General features: G+C 41.5%; 1 protein-coding gene across 1 annotated transcript in view; it reads left to right on the top strand.

The window, feature by feature from the left end:
- The window catches only part of TMX3 (thioredoxin related transmembrane protein 3), a 206,074-nt gene extending 185,825 nt beyond the window's left edge, over positions 1-20,249 (top strand). Inside the window, exons 12-16 of the mRNA XM_063923394.1 lie at positions 2,026-2,079; positions 5,129-5,185; positions 5,604-5,733; positions 8,926-8,994; positions 18,011-20,249. Coding sequence (XP_063779464.1) covers positions 2,026-2,079; positions 5,129-5,185; positions 5,604-5,733; positions 8,926-8,994; positions 18,011-18,274 — 574 coding nt within the window. The 3' untranslated portion in view covers positions 18,275-20,249. The remainder of the gene's footprint in view (positions 1-2,025; positions 2,080-5,128; positions 5,186-5,603; positions 5,734-8,925; positions 8,995-18,010) is intronic.
- The last annotated feature ends 3,731 nt before the right edge of the window (positions 20,250-23,980 follow it).

The raw sequence follows: 23,980 nt of genomic DNA on the forward strand, positions 1-23,980 counted from the left end.
TGCTTCCAACAAAATTAGTTATCCTGCTTCAAAACAGACTATTGCACGGCCGGACTACCGGTGCCGAAGTCCGTAAAAGCCCATTCTACCAGAAAAGTAGGCTCATCTTGGGCGGCTGCCCGAGGTGTCTCGGCGTTACAGCTTTGCCGAGCAGCTACTTGGTCGGGTTCAAACACTTTTGCTAAATTCTATAAGTTTGATACCCTGGCCGAGGAGGACCTTGCGTTTGCTCAGTCGGTGCTGCAGAGTCATCTGCACTCTCCCGCCCGTTCTGGAGCTTTGGTATAAACCCCATGGTCCTATTGGAGTCCCCAGCATCCTCTAGGACGTAAGAGAAAATAGGATTTTGGTACTTACCGATAAATCCTTTTATTCTAGTACGTAGAGGATGCTGGGCGCCCATCCCAGTGCGGACTGTTACTTGCAGTGTTTTCTTGCTAGTTAAATTAGTTTATACACGGGTTATGTATTTCTTGTTTCAGCTTGTTGCTGTTGTTAATTCATACTGTTATCTGGTTTAATGTTACTCTGGTTGTACGGTATGTTTGTGGTGTGGGCTGGTATGTTGGTAGCCCTTAGTTTAAACAAAAATCTTTCCTCGAAATGTCCGTCTCTCCTGGGCACAGTTCCTATAACTGGGGTCTGGAGGAGTGGTATAGAGGGAGGAGCCAGTTCACACCCAGATTAAGTCTTTTAAGTGTGCCCAAGCTCCTGCGGATCCCGTCATTACTCCATGGTCCTTTTGGAGTCCCCAGCATCCTCTACGGACTAGGAGAAAAGGATTTATCGGTAAGTACCAAAATCCTATTTTACAGTATATAAAATGTAGATTTATTTGTCCTATTTACAGAGCAAAAGAGCTTGAGCTATACTAAGTAGGAATAGATAAAGTATAGGTGATCGCTGATGATAATTAGTCTTCATTCCGATCATACATAAAGTCATATTTACAGTATATAAACCTTAAACAGGTCATTATAATTCCGGAATGTTTTCAAATATTAGCACCATTCATCCGTCGTGTAGCACGACCCCAAGGAGCCATGTCATACAGTTGTGAATGCCCTGGTTTTGATTTTGTTGGTATTTTTTATAAAAATGGAAAAGATTTTATGTTTCTATGGCTAAAACATTGTTTTTATTTTGCATATATGGGTGGATTTAATTAGCCATGGTTCAATCTGGCTGCAAGTAGATTAACCAACAGGTTATAAAGTCAGGCGCTAAATATGGACTGGTTTTCTAAAGCAGCTGCCAAGAATAGGGTTAGTCACTCCTATTAATTAACTAGAAACAGAAAACAAGAGGAATAGGCAGCGCTAAAGCATAAGATGGATTGTCTGAACTTGTTACACATGATTTAATATATAAAATTCACATTACAAATACACAATATAAAAGCATAAAAAGCAAAATGAATGTCACCCAATCGTATTCTTTCTCAGCCGTGCCTGGTTAAACTGGAGGGATATTTATATAGATAGACGATTCTTTCTCCTTTACAACTGACAGCCCAGTCCAATAATGCAAAATAAGACTGTATAGCAGCCGCTGGAGAATAGTCCCACAACTGAATTAGATGTTCCACAGGGGTCCTCACCATTGATATGGATGTCTTTTGAAGTTTACAGTCCAATTGGTAATAGTAGGAGATTGTCCATGCAGTTGAAATGGAATCTGGCTGCAGTTAACGCGGATTTCTCTTTGAGCTTGATGAGGCTTGAACAAAAAACTGCATTAACTACCCTGATCGTGGGTATCACAAAGCTGTTACCCCTAGCTCCGGGTGCTCATTTCTTATTCTATGGCTTAATGCGTAGCAGGTAATTTCCATGTAAGGAAAAGGGACTGTAATTGAATAGCCTCTTACGTTAAAGCTTGAGGCTACCACCCTTTTCCTGGCACAGTAATTTACTGCATGTAATTTAATTGGGCCCTATGTGTTTTGGAAATCAACTGTCACCAAATATATGCTTTCATAATAGATAGCACCTGGAATAACTATTGTACAAACTTGATTTTCAGATTAAAATCTATTGTTGAAGAGGTAGCAAAAGGCTACAGAGACCATTTTCACAGGTATGTTTGTTTTGTTTTTGTAATTTGTGTGTACAGTTCTGTTACAGCAGTGGTTCAATTAAGTGTCTCAAAATAAAAGGGAGAAGATTCAATTAGATTGGAATTTTCTCAAAGTCAGATCTGTTGCATCTGAAAATATTGCTTAGTTGATTCCTTCTTCATGCCTAGGTTCTGTAAGTAAAGGTCCATACACACGGAGCGATATAACTGAGCGATTTTGACTATATAGTCAAAATCGCTCAGAAAGTTAGTGCATATCTCTCCATGTGTACACAGCCAGCGATAGCGATGCGCGTCCCCGCCAGGTGGCTATCGCTGCTAGAAATATACTGTGCAGGAAAGTCAATTTTGGCTAGGTCGCTGGAAAAGAAAAAGCATCCCCTTGCTTGAATGAGTTAGCTAAAATCGCCCATAGCCAAAATCTCTGGTAAAGTTAGTCAACATCTACTGCCAGTTCAAGAGAAATCGCTCAGTCAAAATCTCTCATAGACCAAATCTCTCCATGTGTATGCACCTTTAAACTGAGTGAATTAAGACATATTTTCAGACAGGATTATGATTACAGGTTTTATAAATGAAATTGCACTTGCTTACATTTCACATGGAGAAATGATGTGTAACACAATTTGTATCTAAATAAATCCGAAAATGAAATCTGTTCTGCCCACAAGTTACTGTGGGGGCTTATTATATCTAAAATAACAGGTTGTGTATATTAGACTACTACAATTACATTAGTTGATGGTTTGTTTTAAAAATAAAAAAGCATCTAATTTAAGTGGTGGAAATGGTGGGCTATATTTTTTTGCCTTCCCCTGAAATTTAATGCAACCATGGAGGTCATTCCGAGTTGTTCGCTCGCAAGCGGATTTTAGCAGATTTGCTCATGCTAAGCCGCCGCCTACTGGGAGTGAATCTTAGCATCTTAAAATTGCGAACGATGTATTCGCAATATTGCGATTACACACCTCGTAGCAGTTTCTGAGTAGCTTCAGACTTACTCGGCATCTGCGATCATTTCACTGCTTGTCGTTCCTGGTTTGACGTCACAAACACACCCAGCGTTCGGCCAGACACTCCTCCGTTTCTCCGGCCACTCCTGCGTTTTTTCCGGAAACGGTAGCGTTTTTTCCCACACGCCCATAAAACGGCCTGTTTCCGCCCAGTAACACCCATTTCCTGTCAATCACATTACGATCGCCAGAACGAGGAAAAATCCGTGAGTAAAATTCCTAACTGCATAGCAAATTTACTTGGCGCAGTCGCAGTGCGGACATTGCGCATGCGCATTAAGCGGAAAATCGCTGCGATGCGAAGATTTTTACCGAGCGAACAACTCGGAATGAGGGCCCATGTTTCCATTTAAAAAAAAAAAATGCTCACAAAGTAAAACAGAAATGTATGCCTGCAAAAGACTTCGGTCATGGATTGTTATTGGTTTGTAAATCATTCATTAACGGAAAAAAAATCATCTTTACACCTACATCTAGCCTCAATACGCCATGTATTGTGACTCTGACCTCGAGTGAGTTGCCATGTCCTATGCAACTCTGCTAGCTTTAAGCGTCTTTTGTTGCCAAAAAGTGCATCTTAGTTGCAATGCAATATGACTCGGATGGGCCAGGAGACTGTTTTGATTAATTTGATATATGTATATTGTGTGACTGATTCTGTATACAAAGCACAACAGAACTTGTATTGGAAAAAAGCTGTGGTTGCTACATTGTAGCACTTTGTATACCAATTCAGAGACTCAGTCACATACAGATAGATATACAAGTGTGTCATACAGTATATCAAATTAATCAGCACAGTGTCCTGGTGCATCCTAGCCGCAATGCGTTGCAACTAAGATGTCCAACGCTATCAGAGTCTCACGAGACCAGGCACGCCGAGAGGGGTTATTTGGCGTTACTGCTGCATGAAGAAACATCTGTATTTCATGATTATATACAGATGTGTCCTGATAATTCTTTGGTGCAGTCACGCCAAACAGAGAGACTCTGCTAGCTTTGGGAGTTATTTTTGCCTAAATTGCCTCTTAGTCTTAGTGACTAGGACGCATCAGCAGACTGTTCTTATTAATTTAATTTGAGACACTTATATATCTGTGTGCAACTAAGTCTGTTAATTTACATACAAAGTGCTATGATGCAGCAATTGTGGCTGTTTTCTATGCCAAGTTCTGTTGTGCTTCATATACAGACTTAGTCGCGCACAGATACACAAGTGTTGCCTATCAAATTGATCAGCACTGTCTCCTTGGGCATCCTAGTCGCATCGTGTTGTGACTGAGATGCCTGATGTTAGCGGAGTAGTCGTCTCACTTGCAGTTTGCATCTCCCGCTGCGTGGCGTACTGAGGCTCGATGACAAGTATGAGGACACATTTGTCATTGTCACCTTCTCAAGAATCAGTAGATGCATCTTTACAGTACTGTAGTTCCAGTGAATTATATTTTGTTAGCTTGAATAACTGTCGTTACCAGTATGGTGACAACTCCATGTTGGGTTCACTACGGTATGCCGGCGGTCGGGCTCCCGGCGACCAGCATACCGGCGCCGGGAGCCCAACCGCCGGCGTACCGACAGTGTAGCGAGCGCAAATGAGCCCCTTGCGGGCTCGCTGCGCTCTCCACGCTACGGGCATGGTGGCGCGCTACGTGCGCCACGCTATTTTATTCTCCCTCCAGGGGGGTCGTGGACCCCCACGAGGGAGAATAAGTGTCGGTATGCCGGCTTTCGGGATCCCGGCGCCGGTATACTGTGCGCCGGGATCCCGTCAGTCGGCATACTGAAGACCACCCCTCCATGTCACCGTTTCTTTTTAGAAAATAATTTAAAAATACATTTTATTGATATATTTTTTTTATATACCACATGGTTTGTGAGGGTGACATTATAAATGTCTGGTATAAGGAAAGTTCAAAGCATTTGTACAGAGTACATACTGTAAATAATTTTCTTAATCAAGTGATTTGATGTACCCCAGTACAAATGACACTTATATTTTGTTGGCTAGCATTTACATTTTCTGGTTTTGCACGTAGAGACTTCCAGTTTGGACACATGGACGGCAGCGAGTACATTAACAGTCTGCTTATGGAGTAAGTCAATTTGTAATTTTGTTGTTGTTGTTTTATATTATTATTATTATTATTCTTGTTCGGTGTTACTTCAAACTAGTGCCTGAAACATAATTGATTTTTTTTTTCATTTTTATTATCATTATTATTATTTTTCTGCTATTCTACCTGTAGCCCACATACGATTTTATGTTTGTCAAATAAGGAACATTTAAAAAAAAAATGTATGCAAATGTTTTTTATAATGTGTAAAACTAATCATTTAGATTTGTGTGTTCTGTGTTTTTGCAGAAATTGTGGTTTTGATTTTTATGGCTAGCTATGTTTATAGTATAGTATACTTTTTAGTATTATGTTAAAAGTATTTATTTCAAAATGTTTATTTATGTAGAACGGTTTCATAAATATATTTACAGTGTTTTTGTATGTGTTTCTGCAGTGAAGTCCAAATCCCCACTATTGTGGTACTTAATACATCAAATCAACAATATTTTATGCCAAGCAAGAAAATTGAGAATGCAGAAGACCTGATTCAGTTCATTACCAGCATTCTTGATGGGACAGCTGAAGTGAGTTTTGAACCATAATTTGTTTGTTTCCCAGCAATTTAGAAAATGATCTAGCAGAAAAATTCTACTATGTTTTCCTTTTGGTTGTTTTAAAAGATTTAGTATAGCTGTAAGAGTATTGCTTTGAAGAAAAACTGTGTGACAATCCCTGATTACAACTATTATTGAGAAAAAAAGGTCAATAAAAATAGCAATGCTCCCTTTTCCTTCAGCCAGGAAAGAGTCACTTTTGTAGAGTTGAGTAATGTAGAGTGCACAAGAATATAAGGGTTTGGGATAATTATATTGATGTTAATTTTGGAACAAGTGACTTTCTGTATGGACTGATAACTTTTGTACGTATGTTTTTTTTTAAATTACTTGCAAAACATTTTCCAATAGATCTAGCCAATTGTAAAATGTTTGACATAAATCACAGGAAAAACTGCAAAATAATATTGTAATTAAGGGTGGTATTTATCAATGTTTGGAGAGAGATAAAATTGTGAGATATAATTAATAAAGCACTAACCAATCAACTTCTACCTTATATTTTACAGGCTGTGTTTGAAAAATGAGTTAGAATCTGATTGTTTGGTACTTTATTTCTCACAATTTCATCTCTCCCCAGACTTTGATAAATACCACCCTTAAGTATATATTCAATTAGTGTCGGATCCTGAGAGGGCATTCCGACATGAATTGAATTAGACCCATTAGTCTCCTCTGTTTTCCTTTACTTACTCTTAAGGGGGGTACACACGGAGAGATCCGTGCTTAAAATCTAAGCAATCTTGCTAGATTGCTTAGATTTTAAGCACGGATCTGCCGTGTGTATGCCCTCCAGCATTAGCGATGCGCGGCCCCCCGCATCGCTATCGCCGATGCTAGATTGAGCTGCATGCAGGCTCAATCTAGCGGGTCACTCACTTCACCGTTGTGTGAAGTGAGCGACCCCCCGTCGGCTTTCCCCCTCGCTCAGCACATCGCGCTGTGCTGAGCGGGGTGAGAGATGTGTGCTGAGCGGTCTGTGTTAAGATCGCTCAGCACACATCTCTCCCGTGAGTACCCCCCTTTACAAAGTGACAACATCCCACAGAATAACCTTTCTTCCTTCTATCATTATACATGATAACATCAATTTCTATCATATCTAAATTTAATATGCTCAATAAAACTATTCCCAATTTTGTGGATTACAAAATAATAAATAATAATAAAGATAATCAAAAATGAGCTTTGCTACAGAGGTATTTTTCGTATGTACAAGAAGAATCCTATTTTCATGTTTACAAATATAGAGTACATTATAGCAATATTACAAAGAAGGAGGCATCAGAACAGAGAGTGACACAAGGCGGTGAACTGGGGAGATGTAGGAAATTGTGGTGTTGACAATGAGGGAGATTTGAGAGGCAATGATCTTTTTTTTTTAGTTTAGGGAAATCTGTGTGGCAGTAGCAGACGGTCAGACTCATGAGAGAGAATAGTGAAGAAGTGTCATCAGTATAGAGGTGGTACTAGAGGCCAAATGATTATGTACAGTGAGAACATCGGACGGCAAAGAACAGAGCATTGTGGAAACCATGATTGTAGTAGAAGGGGAAGGGAGGATTTGCATAATACAGAATGAGCTGTTGTCTAGATAGAAAATTAATCAGAAAAGAAATGCATTTGCATATGTATATATGTATTTCCACATTCATTTGGCTATAACATGGTGACTTAGGGCAGTATGGATGGTGTAATGGTGAGCATTACTGCCTCACAGCACTAAGGTCATGAGTTTGATTCCCACCATCGCCTTAACTGTGCGGAGTTTGTATATTTTCCCCGTACTTGCGTGGATTTCCTCCGGTACTCCAGTTTCCTCCCACAATCCAAAAATATACTGGTAGGTTAATTGGCTCAGAAATAAATTAACCCTAGCGTGAATGTGTGTGTGTGTGTGTGTACATGTGGTAGGGAATATAGATTGTAAGCTCCACTGGGGCAGGGACTGATGTGAATGGGCAAATATTCTATTTAAAGCGCTGCGGTATATGTGTGCGCTATATAAGTAACTGGTAATAAATAAATAAATAAACTCTTTATTTGCCGTATGGATTTTCTTTTTTAAATCAGGTCTACAAACATGTACGTAAATGTAATTGGGTTTATATGTATTTTTACTTGTGTCTTTAATGTGCTAATAATATTGAAACCCCTATTGCTTACGTAGCCAGACCATTCACATCGGCAACTGAGCCTTAAATGTTTGAAAACAAATAGCAATAGCTTGCATCGAGATAAATTACAGAGCCAAAAACAATGGCAAATAGATTTTGTTATTGCATTGGAGCTATTGTTTGGGATTCACAAGCATTTGTTGGACCTTTTTATGTTTGTATTAGATTCTTAAAAAACAAATGGAGTTTTAGTGGTTTTGCCAATTTCTGATATTAGGAACTTTTTGAATAACTGGTATCTGAATAATGAATGCCATAACCCCATACCTTTGGCTGTCAGACTGCCTTTTGATATTGATTGGCTTTACTTTAAGTTTAGATGCCCCTTTAAAATCATAATTTGCTTAAAAAATAGATTCAACATACAGATATGTCCTCATACATCTTTGCTCCAGTCACGCCAAACAGCTCCCCTTGGCACTCCAGGTGACATGAGAAACTGTAAGCGTTGGACGTCTTTTTTGCTGAAAATAGGTCTTAGTCTCGACGCAATGCAACCATGATACACAATTGTGACTAATGTGCTGATTTATTTTTAATGACACTTGTATATCTGTGTATCTCTGAAACTACATCCAAAGTGCTACAAATGTAGCGGCCACAAATTATTTACAATACAAGTTCTGTTCTGCTCCATATACAGACTCAATCACACACAATATGCAATTGTCATATACAGTGTCAAAATTATTAGCACAGTCTCCCGTGCATCATAATTGCATTGTGTTGCGACTAAAGTGCATTTCTGGCAAAAAAACACACCCAATGTTAGCAGAGTTACACGAGACCTGGTGGCTCACTCACGCCAGGCATCTCGCGCTGCATGGCATATTGAGGCAAGATGTATGAGGACACATCTGTATCATAATACTTTGGACTGTAAATTTTGGTGAAATGGACTATAGATTCCATTAAAATTCTCTCCCAAATAATACGTTGCTAGATTATATCTGAATAATGTTTTTGTTTATTTTGAACATTTTAGGCTCAAGGTGGGGATGGAATACTGCAGCGCATTAAAAGAGTTGCTTATGATGCCAAATCTACTGTAGTAGTAAGTAAAATATTTACAGTCACACCACAAACCTACTTTACAAAAAAATGTCGTCTATAAAATTCTGTTTTTAATGAAAACTCACCCTCCCTAATGTAAATTCTATGGATATTCATAGTCACTTCTGACTTCCTTCAGTAATTTACTGTGGGGGGGGAGAGGGGGGGGGGGAATAGCCTTGGGCTTTAGCGCCCAGGGCTGTTCAATTAGAGCCCCTTTTCCTCACCCGGTAAATGACCCTGTTAACGCCCGTAAACCCCTAGAATCCGTGATAAGTCCCCAGACCTATGGGTTGACACATTCACAGCATCCACAATCAGACCATTGAACACGGATTTCCTCATTAACTGCAGCCTGTGGGCTACCGCCTGCTTTAATTGAATAGCCCCATTGCTTCAATTAGCCCGGGTAAATTACTGCATCTAATTGAATTCCTCCTAAATCTCCCAAAAATATCACTCGTGTCCGAATGGAAATACAATTGAATAGCTCAGTTTGGGCGCTATTAAGGGGCTGCCGGCAGTAAAATATTTTTATTCTCGCCCAATAAATTCTCTCCAAGAGGACTCAAAGTGCTTTACAATTGCAAGGAATAAACACCATATTACAAAGGATGCACTGCAATAGTTACAGTGGGTGATTAGAAGGCCTGAAATCAAAATACAAGATGCAAATTATTGTACTCCACTATGTCATCCATTCATTCTACGGATTGTTTATCTCCCACGAAAGTACCATATGAGGCAGTCATCTTGGGCACATTTTATATAGATGTGTCCTCATACATCTAGCCTCAATACGCTTGTGCAACTCCGTTAGCATTGTGCGTTTTTTTTGTTGTTGCAAAAAAGCGCTTATTCTCAACACTATGCGAATAAGACGCACACGCAGACTCTGCTGATTAAAATTATATGTGGCATGCCTAAATTCTGTGTGCGAACGCGCCTGCATGCAGATACAGCCGTGGTTGCACACAGAATATAGACATGCTGCATATCATTTTAATCAGCAAAAGCTGCTTGTACATCTTATTTGAATCGTTTTGCAAATAAGATACATTTCAATGGAAAAAGTAGCATGAAAAGATGCTCAGTGCTACCAAGTCATGCCACGGCATGTTGTGATTAGAAGGGCTGTTTAACGTGCAGGGAGGCTAGATGTGAGTGGACACATCTGTAGGTCACAATGGGTTGGGATCAGCAATACTTATAACCACACATAAGGAAATACAGAGTACGAATATACAGTATATACCCACAGAATAATCCGTTCCATAGATTGTTTGACCCACCCATGGAAGTACCTGGTGTGGCAGTCTTCTTGGGCTTTCTGCCTACAGTAGGTTAATCTGGGAAAGTTAAACAATATGTGTAGATAGCAGCGGACAAGATACAATACAAAAACAGCAAGATACACATGTAATTATCAGTACCATGGATTGTTCAACCTACCCATGAAAATGACTGTTGAGGCAGTCGTCCTTGGTGCACTATATAGATTGCCATACCTGGAGATGTAGAGCTGACATTTTGTTGATGGTAGGACATTTGGCATGAGGTCACGTGGCAGATGTGGTCAATACAATGCACACCAGTGATGTGGCTTGTGGGCCATAGGGCATTTGTACTACTGGCATCTAGAGAATGGCGATTAGCAGGTCAGTAAGTAGTGGGAGTGATCTGGAATGGCCATGATGGCACCAGGAACACAGCAGCAGCAGTAGGCTGCATCCAGGGGAAAGGTAGAGTATCCGATCTGTGATTGGCATGGTGGTGATCCAGTCTGGAGGTCAAGGATCAAAAAGGGTGCTAGCAATGTCTGAGATGTCCCACTTGAGGTGACAGTCCACAGACAAAGAAAAGGGAATCCACAGTGTTGAGGCTAAGCAGACGAATCCAGAATGTGATGTCCACATCTCCAGATAGACTACAGTAGCCATGGCAGAGCCATGAGTACGGGACCTGGCAGACAATATGAGAACTCCAAAGTTTCAGCTCCACCAGGAAGAGAGATCCAAGACTGCAGCTGCACCACTTGCTCCAAAAGTTACGGAACCAGCAGGGAAAATAGTAACAGGGAGCTGGCAAGTGGAGTACGAATGCCTACATCAGTACTCTAGATGGTTTGGTCACACAAATGCCATACTTGCTATGCAGCACAGGGACAAAACACATCTTCAGGTGGGCAGATGAGGACATTTTTTAGATCCAATTTCAGGACCTCTGAGAACATGCGGCTATTCTCTGCAATAAGTCTGTTTAAATAGTCATATTTTCTCTAACGTCCTTGGAGATGCTGGGACTCCGTAAGGACCATGGGGAATAGACGGGCTGCGCAGGAGATAGGGCACTTTAAGAAAGCTTTGGACTCTGGGTGTGCACTGGCTCCTCCCTCTATGCCCCTCCTCCAGACCTCAGTTTTACACTGTGCCCAGGGCAGGATGGGTGCACTGCAGAGAGCTCTCCTGAGTTCTCTGCCTAAAAGCATTTTTGTATGGATTTTTTCTCTACTTTTTCACAGGGAGCACTGGTGGCAACAGGCTCCCTGCATCAAGGGACTGAGGAGAGAGGAGCAGACCTTCTTGTCTAAGATAGGCTCTGCTTCCTCGGCTACTGGACACCATTAGCTCCAGAGGGGGTGAACGCAGGTTCTTACTGGGCGTCCACCCCCGAAGCCGCGCCGCCGTTCTCCTCACAGAGCTAGGAGAACAGAAGACAGAAGTCGTCAGGTGGCAGAAGCCTTCAGCTTCACGGAGGTAACGCACAGCACTGCAGCTGTGCGTCATTGCTCCCATACACCTCTCACACTCCGGTCACTGTAAGGGTGCAGGGCGCAGGGGGGGACGCCCTGGGCAGCAATATAAACACCTCTTATGGCAAAAGACAATATACATGTACAGGTGGGCACTGTACATGTATATAAAAGAGCCCCCGCCATATTTTTGTAAGTTTGAGCGGGACAGAAGCCCGCCGCCGAGGGGTCGGGGCTTCTCCCTCAGCACTCACCAGCGCCATTTTCTCTCCACAGCACCGCTGAGAGGAAGCTCCCCGGACTCTCCCCTGCTTACACACGGTGAAGGGGTGTTTAAAAGAGAGGGGGGGCACATAATTGGCGGATAATATATTATACAGCGCTGCTGGAGAAAAACATTTTGTGTTGGTCTCCAGGATCATTGCGCTGGGGTGTGTGCTGGCATACTCTCTCTCTGTCTCTCCAAAGGGCCTTGACAGGGATACTGTCTTCAGAAAAGGGGTTCCCTGTGTGTGTGAAGTGTGTCGGTACGCGTGTGTCGACATGTTTGACGAGGAAGGCTCGCTTAATGTGGAGGGGGAGTGCTTGAATGTCATGTCGCCGTCGGCAACGCCGACACCGGAATGGGTGGATATGCTGAATGTCTTGAATGCAAATGTCAATCTATTGCATAAAAGGTTAGACAAGGCAGAAGCTAGGGATCAGTCAGGTAGCCAGTCCATGCCTGTCCCTGTGGCGCCAGGCCCTTCGGGGTCTCAGAAGCGCACCATATCCCAGATCGATGACACAGATACCGACACAGATACTGACTCTAGTGTCGACTATGAAGATGCAAAATTACAGCCGAAGGTGGCAAAAGGTATTTGGTACATGATTATTGCCATTAAAGAGATTTTGCATATTACTGAAGAACCCCCGGTCCCTGACACGAGGGTACACATGTATAAAGGGAAAAAGCCTGAAGTCACCTTTCCATCCTCATTTGAACTAAGTGAATTGTGCGAAAAGGATGGCGTATCCTTTTCCACAAACTGATAGGATACGCTGGGAATCTTCGCCTAAAGTAGACAAGGCGCTGACACGCTTGTCCAAAAAGGTGGCACTGCCTTCTCAGGATACGGCTTCCCTCAAGGAACCTGCTGACCGCAGGCAGGAAATTACCTTGAAGCACATTTACACTCATTCAGGTACTATTGCTAGACCGGCTACGGCGTCGGCCTGGGTTTGTAGTGCGGTTGTGGCATGGGCAGATTCCTTATCTACGGAGATTGACACCTTAGATAGGGATGCTATTCAAATGACCATAGAGCATATCAGAGATGCTGCCTTGTATATGAGAGATGCTCAGAGAGACATTTGTTTATTAAGCTCCAGAATAAATGCTATGTCTATTTCTGCTAGGTGGCTTTTGTGGACCCGACAGTGGACGGGAGATGCCGATTCAAAGCGGCATATGGAGTCCTTGCCTTACAAAGGGGAGGAGTTGTTTGGAGACGGCCTCTCGGACCTTGTCGCTACGGCTGGTAAGTCGAATTTCTTACCTTATGTCCCCCCGCAGCATACAAAAAAGGCACCTCATTATCAAATGCAGTCCTTTCGTTCCAATAAAAACAAAAAGGTACGGGGATCGTCCTTTGTTGCCAGAGGGAAAGGCAGGGGAAAGAAGCTGCACACAGCTAGTTCCCAAGAGCAAAAGTCCTCCCCTGCCTCTGCAAAGTCCACCGCATGACGCTGGGGCTTCCCGGGGGGAGGCAGATCTAGTGGGGGCTCGTCTTCGGTTTTTCAGCCACGTCTGGGTTCACTCGCAGGTGGATCCCTGGGCATTAGAGATTGTTTCTCAGGGATACATGCTGGAATTCGAAGACTTGCCTCCTCGCCGGTTTTTCAAATCGGCTCTGCCAGCTTCCCCGTCAGAGAGGGAGCTAGTGTTGGCGGCATTCCAAAAATTGTATATTCAACAGGTGATTGTCACAGTTCCTCATCTCCAGCAAGGAGAGGGATATTACTCAACCCTGTTTGTGGTTCCGAAACCGGACGGCTCGGTCAGATCCATTTTAAACCTAAAATTTCTGAACCTGTACTTGAAGAGGTTCAAGTTCAAGATGGAATCACTCAGGGCGGTCATCGCCAGCCTGGAGGGGGGGGGTTGGATGGTGTCCCTGGACATAAAGGATGCATACCTTCATGTTCCGATATTCCCCCCTCATCAGGCGTTCCTGAGATTTGCAGTGCAGGACTGCCACTACCAATTTCAGACGTTGCCGTTTGGCTTTCCACGGCCCCGAGGATTTTCACCAAGGTAATGGCGGAAATGATGGTGCTCCTGCGCAGGCAGGGGGTCACAATTATCCCATACTTGGACTATCTCCTCATAAAGGCGAGATCTCGGGAGAAGTTGCTGGACAGCGTGTCTCTGTCCATGAAGACGTTGCAGATACAGGGCTGGATTCTCAATATACCGAAGTCCCAGCTAGTCCCTACAATGCGTCTGACCTTTTTGGGCCTGATTCTAGACACAGACCAGAAAAAGGTTTTTCTTCCGATCGAAAAGGTTCAGGAGCTCATAGCCATGGTCAGGAACCTATTAAAACCAAAAAAGGTTTCAGTGCATCATTGTACGCGGGTCCTGGGGAAGATGGTGGCTTCATACGAGGCCATCCCTTTCGGCAGGTTCCATGCGAGGACCTTTCAATGGGACCTCTTGGACAAGTGGTCCGGGTCCCATTTACGAATGCATCAAAGGATCACCCTGTCTCCCAGGACCAGGGTATCTCTCCTGTGGTGGCTGAACAGTGCTCACCTGCTAGAGGGTCGCAGGTTCGGCATTCAGGACTGGGTCCTGGTGACCACGGACGCAAGCCTCCAAGGCTGGGGAGCAGTAACACTGGGAAGAAATTTCCAAGGTCTCTGGTCAAACCTAGAGACTTGTCTCCACATCAACATCCTGGAGTTGAGGGCCATATACAACGCCCTTTGTCAAGCGGAGGAATTGCTTCGGAGAAAACTGGTTCTGATTCAGTCGGACAACGTCACGGCAGTGGCTCATATAAACCGGCAAGGCGGAACAAGGAGCAGAGTGGCCATGGAAGAAGCGACCAGGATTCTACGCTGGGCGGAAGGCCATGTAAGCGCACTATCAGCAGTGTTCATCTCGGGGGTGGACAACTGGGAGGCGGACTTCCTCAACAGGCATGACCTACATCCGGGAGAGTGGGGACTTCATCAAGAAGTCTTCACACAGATCACGGATCGATGGGGACTGCCTCAAATCGACGTGATGGCATCCCGTCTCAACAAAAAGCTAAAGTGGTATTGCGCCAGGTCAAGGGACCCTCAGGCGGTAGCGGTAGATGCTCTGGTGACACCTTGGGTGTTCAGATCGGTCTATGTGTTTCCTCCTCTTCCTCTCATACCCAAAGTGTTGAGAATAATAAGAATGAGCAGGGTCAGAACAATCCTCATTGTTCTAGATTGGCCACGGAGGACTTGGTATCCGGAGCTGCAAGAGTTGCTTACAGAAGATCCGTGGCCTCTTCCTCTAAGGCAGGACCTGCTGCGGCAGGGGCCCTGTCTGTTCCAAGACTTACCGCGGCTGCGTTTGACGGTATGGCGGTTGAACGCCGGATCCTAGCGGAAAAAGGAATTCCGGAGGAAGTCATTCCTACCCTGATCAAGGCTAGGAAAGACGTGACGTTAAAACATTATCACCGAATATGGCGGAAATATGTTTCTTGGTGTGAGGCCAGAGCTGCTCCTACGGAGGAGTTCCATTTGGGCCGTCTGCTTCACTTCCTTCAAACAGGAGTGACTTTGGGCCTAAAATTAGGGTCCATAAAGGTCCAAATTTCGGCCTTATCCATTTTCTTTCAAAGAGAATTAGCCTCTCTTCCGGAAGTAGAGACTTTTGTGAAGGGGATGCTGCATATTCAGCCTCCCTTTGTGCCTCTGGTGGCGCCTTGGGATCTTAACGTGGTGTTACGTTTCCTCAAGTCACCTTGGTTTGAACCACTCAAAACTGTGGAGTTGAAATACCTCACGTGGAAAGTGGTCATGTTGTTGGCATTAGCTTCGGCTAGACGTGTTTCAGAATTGGCGGCTTTATCACATAAAAGCCAATACTTGGTTTTTCACGTGGATAGGGCAGAGTTGAGGACTCGTCCTCAATTTCTGCCAAAGGTGGTCTCATCTTTTCATATGAACCAACCTATTGTCGTGCCTGTGGCTACACGGGACTTGGAGGATTCCGAGTACCTGGATGCGGTCAGGGCTTTGAAGATTTATGTGACCAGAACGGCTAGAATCAGGAAGACTGAAGCTCTGTTTGTTCTGTATGCGGCCAACAAGGTTGGCGCTCCTGCTTCAAAGCAGACTATTGCTCGCTGGATCTGTAACACGATTCAGCAGGCGCATTCTACGGCAGGATTGCCGTTACCGAAATCGGTTAAGGCCCAATCCACTAGGAAAGTGGGCTCTTCTTGGGCGGCTGCCCGAGGGGTCTCGGCATTACAGTTGTGCCGAGCAGCTACTTGGTCGGGGTCTAACACCTTTACAAAGTTCTATAAGTTTGATACCCTGGCTGAGGAGGACCTCCTGTTTGCTCAATCGGTGCTGCAGAGTCATCCGCACTCTCCCGCCCGTTTGGGAGCTTTGGTATAATCCCCATGGTCCTTACGGAGTCCCAGCATCCTCAAGGTTGTTAGAGAAAATAAGATTTTACTTACCGGTAAATTTATTTCTCGTAGTCCGTAGAGGATGCTGGGCGCCCGTCCCAAGTGCGGACTTCTTCTGTAAGACTTGTATATAGTTATTGCTTACGTAAGGATTATGTTATAGTTTATCGGTTGAACCGTGGCTATGTTGTTGTTCATACTGTTAACTGGGTAGTTTATCACAAGTTATACGGTGTGATTGGTGTGGCTGGTATGGATCTCGCCCTTAGATTTACAAAAATCCTTCCTCGTACTGTCCATCTCCTCTGGGCACAGTTTCCCTAACTGAGGTCTGGAGGAGGGGCATAGAGGGAGGAGCCAGTGCACACCCAGAGTCCAAAGCTTTCTTAAAGTGCCCTATCTCCTGCGGAGCCCGTCTATTCCCCATGGTCCTTACGGAGTCCCAGCATCCTCTACGGACTACGAGAAATAGATTTACCGGTAAGTAAAATCTTATTTTATTAAGCAAGTTCTATTTAACTAGCAGCTCATGGATAAAGGCCCCTACCTCCTGCCAGAATGTATGTGCATATGTATAGTATTTTAAAGAGGATCCAGCACACTATTTTTTGTAATTTATTTTCAGTCATTTTGTTCTGCTTATGAAAGGGTGATTTTAAAAAATAGAGCTGAGAATTCTTTGGCTTTAAAATGTAATTTAAAATATAAACCAATGAGCATTCCTGTTCCATCTATTTATTCTCTTAAAAGCCTTTCAGCTGTATGGCCTGATTCTGAGTCAAATGCATCAGCGGCCACTGTTCTATGTGGCTGTGGCATCCTGCTTACTAGCTTATGCTGATGCTTAATCCACCCATGTATGACTAACATCCACTCGCCTGCATGTGGAATGCCATCCCGCCTACTGTTTTTCTGTCATTCACCCAGACCATGCTACGTACAAAAGATTCGTCTGATACAGGCATCCCATCTCCGTTCGCACGCTACTGAGGTTGGCTTACATACTCATGACACTCCTGCTAAACTGTACAGTTCCTTGCATCCGCATGATTGCCACTCAGAAACACCCATTTGATCAAATCAGTCTGTCTGCAATTGCAATCTCCAGCCATGTGAGTGTGCCTGATTCTGGTGTGTGCGCAGTAACCGATTGGGTCTATTTACTAAGCCGTCAATGGAGATAAAGTAGACGGAGATAAAAGACCAGCCAATCAGCTCCTAACGGCCATGTCACAGGCTGGGTTTGGAAAATTACAGTTAGGAGCCGATTGGCTGGTACTTTATCTCCAGCCACTTTATCTCCATCCAAGGCTTAGTAAATAGACCTCTTAGGCACATGTGCTGTAGTCTGAAATCCGCAAGCTCTGACTCACAGTCAGATCCATAATGCTTACATTTATGGCAGGCACCTTGTCAACCTGTTTATCACCTACATCTGCTCTCTAAAAAGTAGCAAAGCATTGTTTGAAACAAAGGTCAACTTTTTATTTTCTTAATGTTGATATTATTTTTATATTTTTTCTTTTTAAGATGTTTAAAAATGATGTAGCACTCCATGTTCTTAAAGCATATGCAAACATTTTCTATTATTACAGTCTGTATTTAAGAGTTCACCTCTCCTTGGGTGCTTCCTCTTCGGTCTACCACTGGGTGTCATCAGCATAATGTGTTATGGAATCTGCACAGCAGACACTGATGATGGTTCAGAGGAAATGACAAGAAAAGATGTGATTGACCCAAATATATCGGATGAGGGCAGCGATGAGGACCTAGAGGAGGACAAAACTAGGGAGAACTCTTCTGAAGTGACAGATGAAGATCAAGAAGAAAAGGATTATATGGAAAAGAAAAAAGATTAACTTTTATGAAAAGTGGATTAACTAGTATTCCAGAATAAACTTATTTATTAAATTCAACCACTGACCCACCTTTGTTAAAAAAGTAAAAAGAAAAAAAAGCAGACTCTGCGTCACTGAATATTTGCATGCGTTTGATTTTCCTTTGTAAAGCATCAGGGCTATTAATAAGACATTCTAGAATTTAATAAATGGTTTTGAAAGTAGAAGACCAATAAGGAGCTTTTGTTTTTATTGCAGTGTTCTAATAAAGTTTTACTTTTTTTTTTTTTTTTTTTTTTAATTAGCTAAAATGTTTGTGTGTTTATTATTTTTACAACATGGAGTTTTTCTAATTAATTTGTATTTCGTTATTAAATGTTTGGGGACAAAGTCTTGAATAGAGGAATTTTTAACCTCTTCAGGCTGGTTAACCACTGATGTTGACAAAATGCTAGCAATGCTACGTACATGTGAAACACAATCACATTTGACATTCAGTCGTAGCCAGGACTTGCGCTTATCGTAAGGGCTGAATAGAGGACACTCTGACCCCAATGCATTATTTTGCAAGTTGAAAAAGGTCTGTGCATCCAAAAGCTGCTGCCATGACACATAAGCTACTGACTGAACTCAGTGGAGTATGGCGTTATTAAAGTCATTACATTCCTTTTCCATTATCCATTTACATTCTTCTGCTAGTGTTAAAAACATAAGTAAAGGCATTATTTTTTATTCCAAAAGTTAAAGGTCATAAAGTGAAGCATTGGGCATGTTTGCTTTATATGAACACACTTTACTCAAACTAAATTGAATGTTGCTGATAAAATGTTTTCTCTGCATGTATCAATATTACAGATTTATAATGTAAATTGGGTGTGTGGAATTAGTGTTTTGTAGGCTACAGCACTGAAGTTGTTGGGATAGGAGTAATGTTATGAATTGCATAGCTACCAAACCCACAGCCTGAATGTTGGGGAGCGCTAATGTAGCCTATTTGTGTATAATACATTTGTAAATATCTGATGAGGCACGTTACAATTTGTGCTTTCACAGTTTTTATATTTAACAACCTCATATTTCAGGAGAGTAATTATATAATCATACATATTTGAAACATATTCTTGCTTAAATAAAATGTTATTCCCAGATATGGAACAGATTTATATTTTATACCTGATTTGTGCTAATGAATATGTGTAAAAGTGCTATTATTAAGATTTGTTATGTGATTTTGTTAGTTTTATTATTATTTTTATTTTATTTACTTTTTAGCTTTGCAATGATCCACCCTTTTACTTCTTTATCACAGTAGTAGCTTCAAATTGTTCACAGGTTGTACTATTTAAGTTTGCTGGACTTTTAAATATTTGAATTGCTTTACATGACCTAGATTACCACAAGTTTTTATGTTTTTTATTTTTTTGTATGCAAAATATACTCCAAAATCATTGCAGCATTTCTGCATAGTTATTTTTGGTATAGGTGAAACATTGATACTGTAAATCCAGAAATGTTTTTTTTTAAATTGTCAATATATTACTAAATGTTTGGCAACTATATGTACCATTTATTGTAAATATGATGTTCCTTTTTCCAGTTAATAGTCTTTTTTGTTTTGTTTTGGGGTTTTTTAACAAATTCCCTCTTACATACTTCTCCACCCTTCTTGAAATTATGCATGGTCTTTTTTTTCCTTTGATTACATTTTTTGCTATATTTGGGCTGATTGGAAGGACAAATGTTTGGGCTGATTGGATGTTTGGTCTATTCTGGTAAAGCTTGTTATAGTTTATATTTTTTAGATTGTACTATTGTGTTCAGAGGGCATTGAATGTGTTTGAATGCATAGATGAGAGGCAATAAACGTGCTTGCAGGAATTATGGTTTATCTGAGGCAAACTAAATCCTTGTATTTTCAGTCTTTAATTTACCCACCATAAATCAAATCAACAAGACAGAAGATAATAATGAGAAATAAACACTTTGTGAACGTTCACTTAATTATCTCAGCTGCTTTGTTCTAAAATGTTTTTATTTTAATTTTAAGAAGAATCTTTTAAAGCAAATATTTGTAATTCTGTTTCTCCTTGCATTTTTCAAGTACAAGCTTGTTGCCTGCAAGTTTAGCAGTAGTATTATTTCTAACATGGTGACATTGCAGAATCTCACGGGAAAAATAAGCTTCACGGATACCATGGTGATTGCTATAGTAACTACATGTATGTGTTTTTTTTTTTATTTTGTTATTTGAGCTGCTGATTTATCCTAGGTGTATATCTATTGAATTTAAAGTACAGATATGCAAAATGTTTTTGTTTTGTACAATATGCTCTGAACTATTATACAGATATCTTTTATAAAATAATTTTCCTAAAATCATCACTATTCCACAGCACAATTCATATCTTTTGTACTTTATCATAATGTTAGAAGGTGTTTCTGAACTCATAATTGTAGGTTATTATAATCATTGTAGTGTTGAGTCTAATGGCTATTTTAAATATGGGTCAATGCACAAAAATGATGGATTACTTTTTTTTTTTTTAACTTATGGTAGGTTATCTTGGGTGGTTTTCAGTTTGCCATTATTATGTTATTAGGTTTGTTTGTAAACCGTTAACATAATTAGTAGTATGTATCCATTTTTTTGTGTTTCTTTCCTTTCTGACTTCTGAAGAAAAAAAAAATCACCTTTCACTGTTAATTTTTGTGTTTAGTGTCCATTGTATGCTATTTGCTAAGTTTGCTAGAAGCTCTTAAGTGTGTACAGACACTTTTTTTTTTATATTTTGTTTTGCAACTTTGCTTTGTAGTATATAAAGTGACAAAATGTACAGTTTTTACAGTAATAAAAGCTGAAGTGAAATGTTTGTTTTCCCACTTATTACATATTTCATTGTGGTTCAATTGCTTTGGTGTTAAAACTTAATTTAAATACACTGATGTTTATTTGTTTCAAGGGAAGATGTACAACCAAAAAACCTTTGTATAACAGATTGTGCAAATATCAGCTGTCGTGGCATTCCATTTGAGGTGCATACACATGGTGAGATATTGTGCGATTTTGACTTTGCGAGTTCCCTTGAACTCCCCGAAGCCTGGAACCACCGATTTTGACTATCTTTACTTGTGATTTTGACTGTGTGCTTGCGATTTTGACACTGCAATTTTGGCTAAGGACGATTTTGATTAGCTCATTAGAATAGTGGGATGACATTACAGGATGGGTGAGTGTCTCTTTCTTTGTAAATAAATAGTGGTTAATATAAATAGTTTGGGGAGGTTTTTGTTTTCTTAAATGAAAAAAATAATAATTTTTCAGTACTGACAGAATGAAAAAACCATAAAGAAATGAAAACGCCATGTAACTTGGTTGTCATCTTTTTATTTTAAACAAGCCAGGGTAGAAGGTAGAGTATGCCAAGAAACTATGGGGGTCATTCCGAGTTGTTCGCTCGCAAGCTGCTTTTAGCAGCTTTGCACACGCTAAGCTGCCGCCTACTGGGAGTGAATCTTAGCTTATCAAAATTGCGATCGAAAGATTCGCAAAATAGCGAATAGACACTTCTTAGCAGTTTCTGAGTAGCTCCAGACTTACTCGGCATCTGCGATCAGTTCAGTGTTTGTCGTTCCTGGTTTGACGTCACAAACACACCCAGCGTTCGCCCAGACACTCCTCCGTTTCTCCAGCCACTCCCTCGTTTTTCCCAGAAACGGTAGCGTTTTTTCACACACTCCCAGAAAATGGGCAGTTTCCGCCCAGAAACACCCACTTCCTGTCAATCACATTACGATCACCAGAACGAAGAAAAAACCTCGTAATGCCGTGAGTAAAATACCAATCTTCATAGCAAATTTACTTGGCGCAGTCGCACTGCGGACATTGCGCATGCGCATTAGCGACTATTCGCTCCGTTGCGACAAAAAAATAACGAGCGAACAACTCTGAATGACCCCCTATATTCCAAGTGAGGCAATACAGTGTACAGAGGCATGATCCTGGGGTGCGGGGCAGAAGAAAGAAAATCTCTGTTGAATATTTAGCATTGTAATTTTCTACTTTGTTCATTTTATTTCCACTTCGGTCTGTCTCACTCATTTCTACTTTACTAATTACGCACACTGGCCAACTCAATGCATGTGTTTATCCATCATGTTAAGACCCAGAAGTGGACTTTTCCTTGCAGCTTTGGGATCTGCGAGGAGAAGTCTATGATAAAAGGCACACGTAAAGGTTTGGATTCCCTCCTATGTTATATCTGTTTTTTTTTGCCAGTTTCTCACTGGGAGCATTAAATCAGCTCTGGGATTTTCTCATGCTGCTTTCTGTGACCTACAAATACAGCTGCACTAGTGCGGTACAGTGTGGTGTATCAGTGTTCTCCTCTGCTCACACAAGGCTTGATTCTAACCCGCATGCAATACCAGTGTTGTTGATGATGTTGTTCATTCTTTTTCAACTGTACATGTGCAAAACTTTCTGAGGATTCGTACAGTGCATGCATTACACAATGAATGTATGTATTAAGGTGGTATTGCGATACGGTCAGACCGTATCAGAATGGTGGCAAAAAAGTGATACATTCCTGGGTGGTGACTGGGAGGTGGCTAGTAGTGCACAGCTGCAGGCATAGGAGGCAATGGTCAGACTGAAAAGCTGCGTATTATTGAAATAGGGAAAATATACTCGGATAAGCACTAATGTTACCAAAATAAGAATAAAGATACATTCCTAATATACTGTATAGAGGTGTCCTTTTTCTTCTGTCTGTCAAGATTCCACCAATGAACTCCCCGTTCCAATAGATATATGAAAAGGAAAATGAAACAATATGTAGTATTGTCTAATGCACAAAACTTTAAATTCTTTTTCAGCCCTTGTGATCCCTCAAAGGTAGGATGGTGGGAATAGAGGTCATGCAGCGTACCCAAACTCACGGGAAAACCCCAGCAGATATACGTGTAACGGTTTCTTTTATCCTCTCAAAGCCCGTCACCAGAATATTTCAGATACGATGTGTACCCCACTCACTTCTGTTTGGACAGGTATAGACATATAAAGGTATCTTTAGCCATAGAAAGTTATGGACATATCCACTCTATTGTGCGTCACGTGTCGGAAAATGTTGTAAATCCTATCTGGGTTTCTTTTCCTCACTACAGGAATGAAAAGCTGCACCTGCCATAGGGTTGGTACAAGTTTAAATGGTCACCATTACATTGAAAACAAATATTTTAACCATTCCATTCCTTTGTGATGTTTTCTCTGAACAATTTAATCACACCAAGCTTGGACATTGATAATCTGGATGAAAAATACTCCTCTGTCTTTTGGATAGGGTTATTTGTGGTCCCTCTTGGTACAGTGTAATAGCGAACACTATGACCCCAGTAAAGGAAGATGTATCTACAGAAAGACTTTTGCTATCGACACTAACAGAGGAGATTTTGTTCTATGTTTATCAAAACATTTAAACTTGCAGCCCATTGTGTCCACATGTTTTGTTTTTTAATCTTATTACCACAACTGCCAGTTCACCGCTTGAGAATATGTGATGGTTTGTAAAACCACGGCGATATTTAATTATCATTATTATACTGTATATATATATATTTCTCTAACGTCCTAGTGGATGCTGAGGACTCCGTAAGGACCATGGGGAATAGATGGGCTCCGCAGGAGACAGGGCACTTTAAGAAAGAATTTGGATACTGGTGTGCTCTGGC

Source organism: Pseudophryne corroboree, chromosome 5 (assembly GCF_028390025.1).
Source record: "Pseudophryne corroboree isolate aPseCor3 chromosome 5, aPseCor3.hap2, whole genome shotgun sequence".
NCBI classification, from domain to species: domain Eukaryota; kingdom Metazoa; phylum Chordata; class Amphibia; order Anura; family Myobatrachidae; genus Pseudophryne; species Pseudophryne corroboree.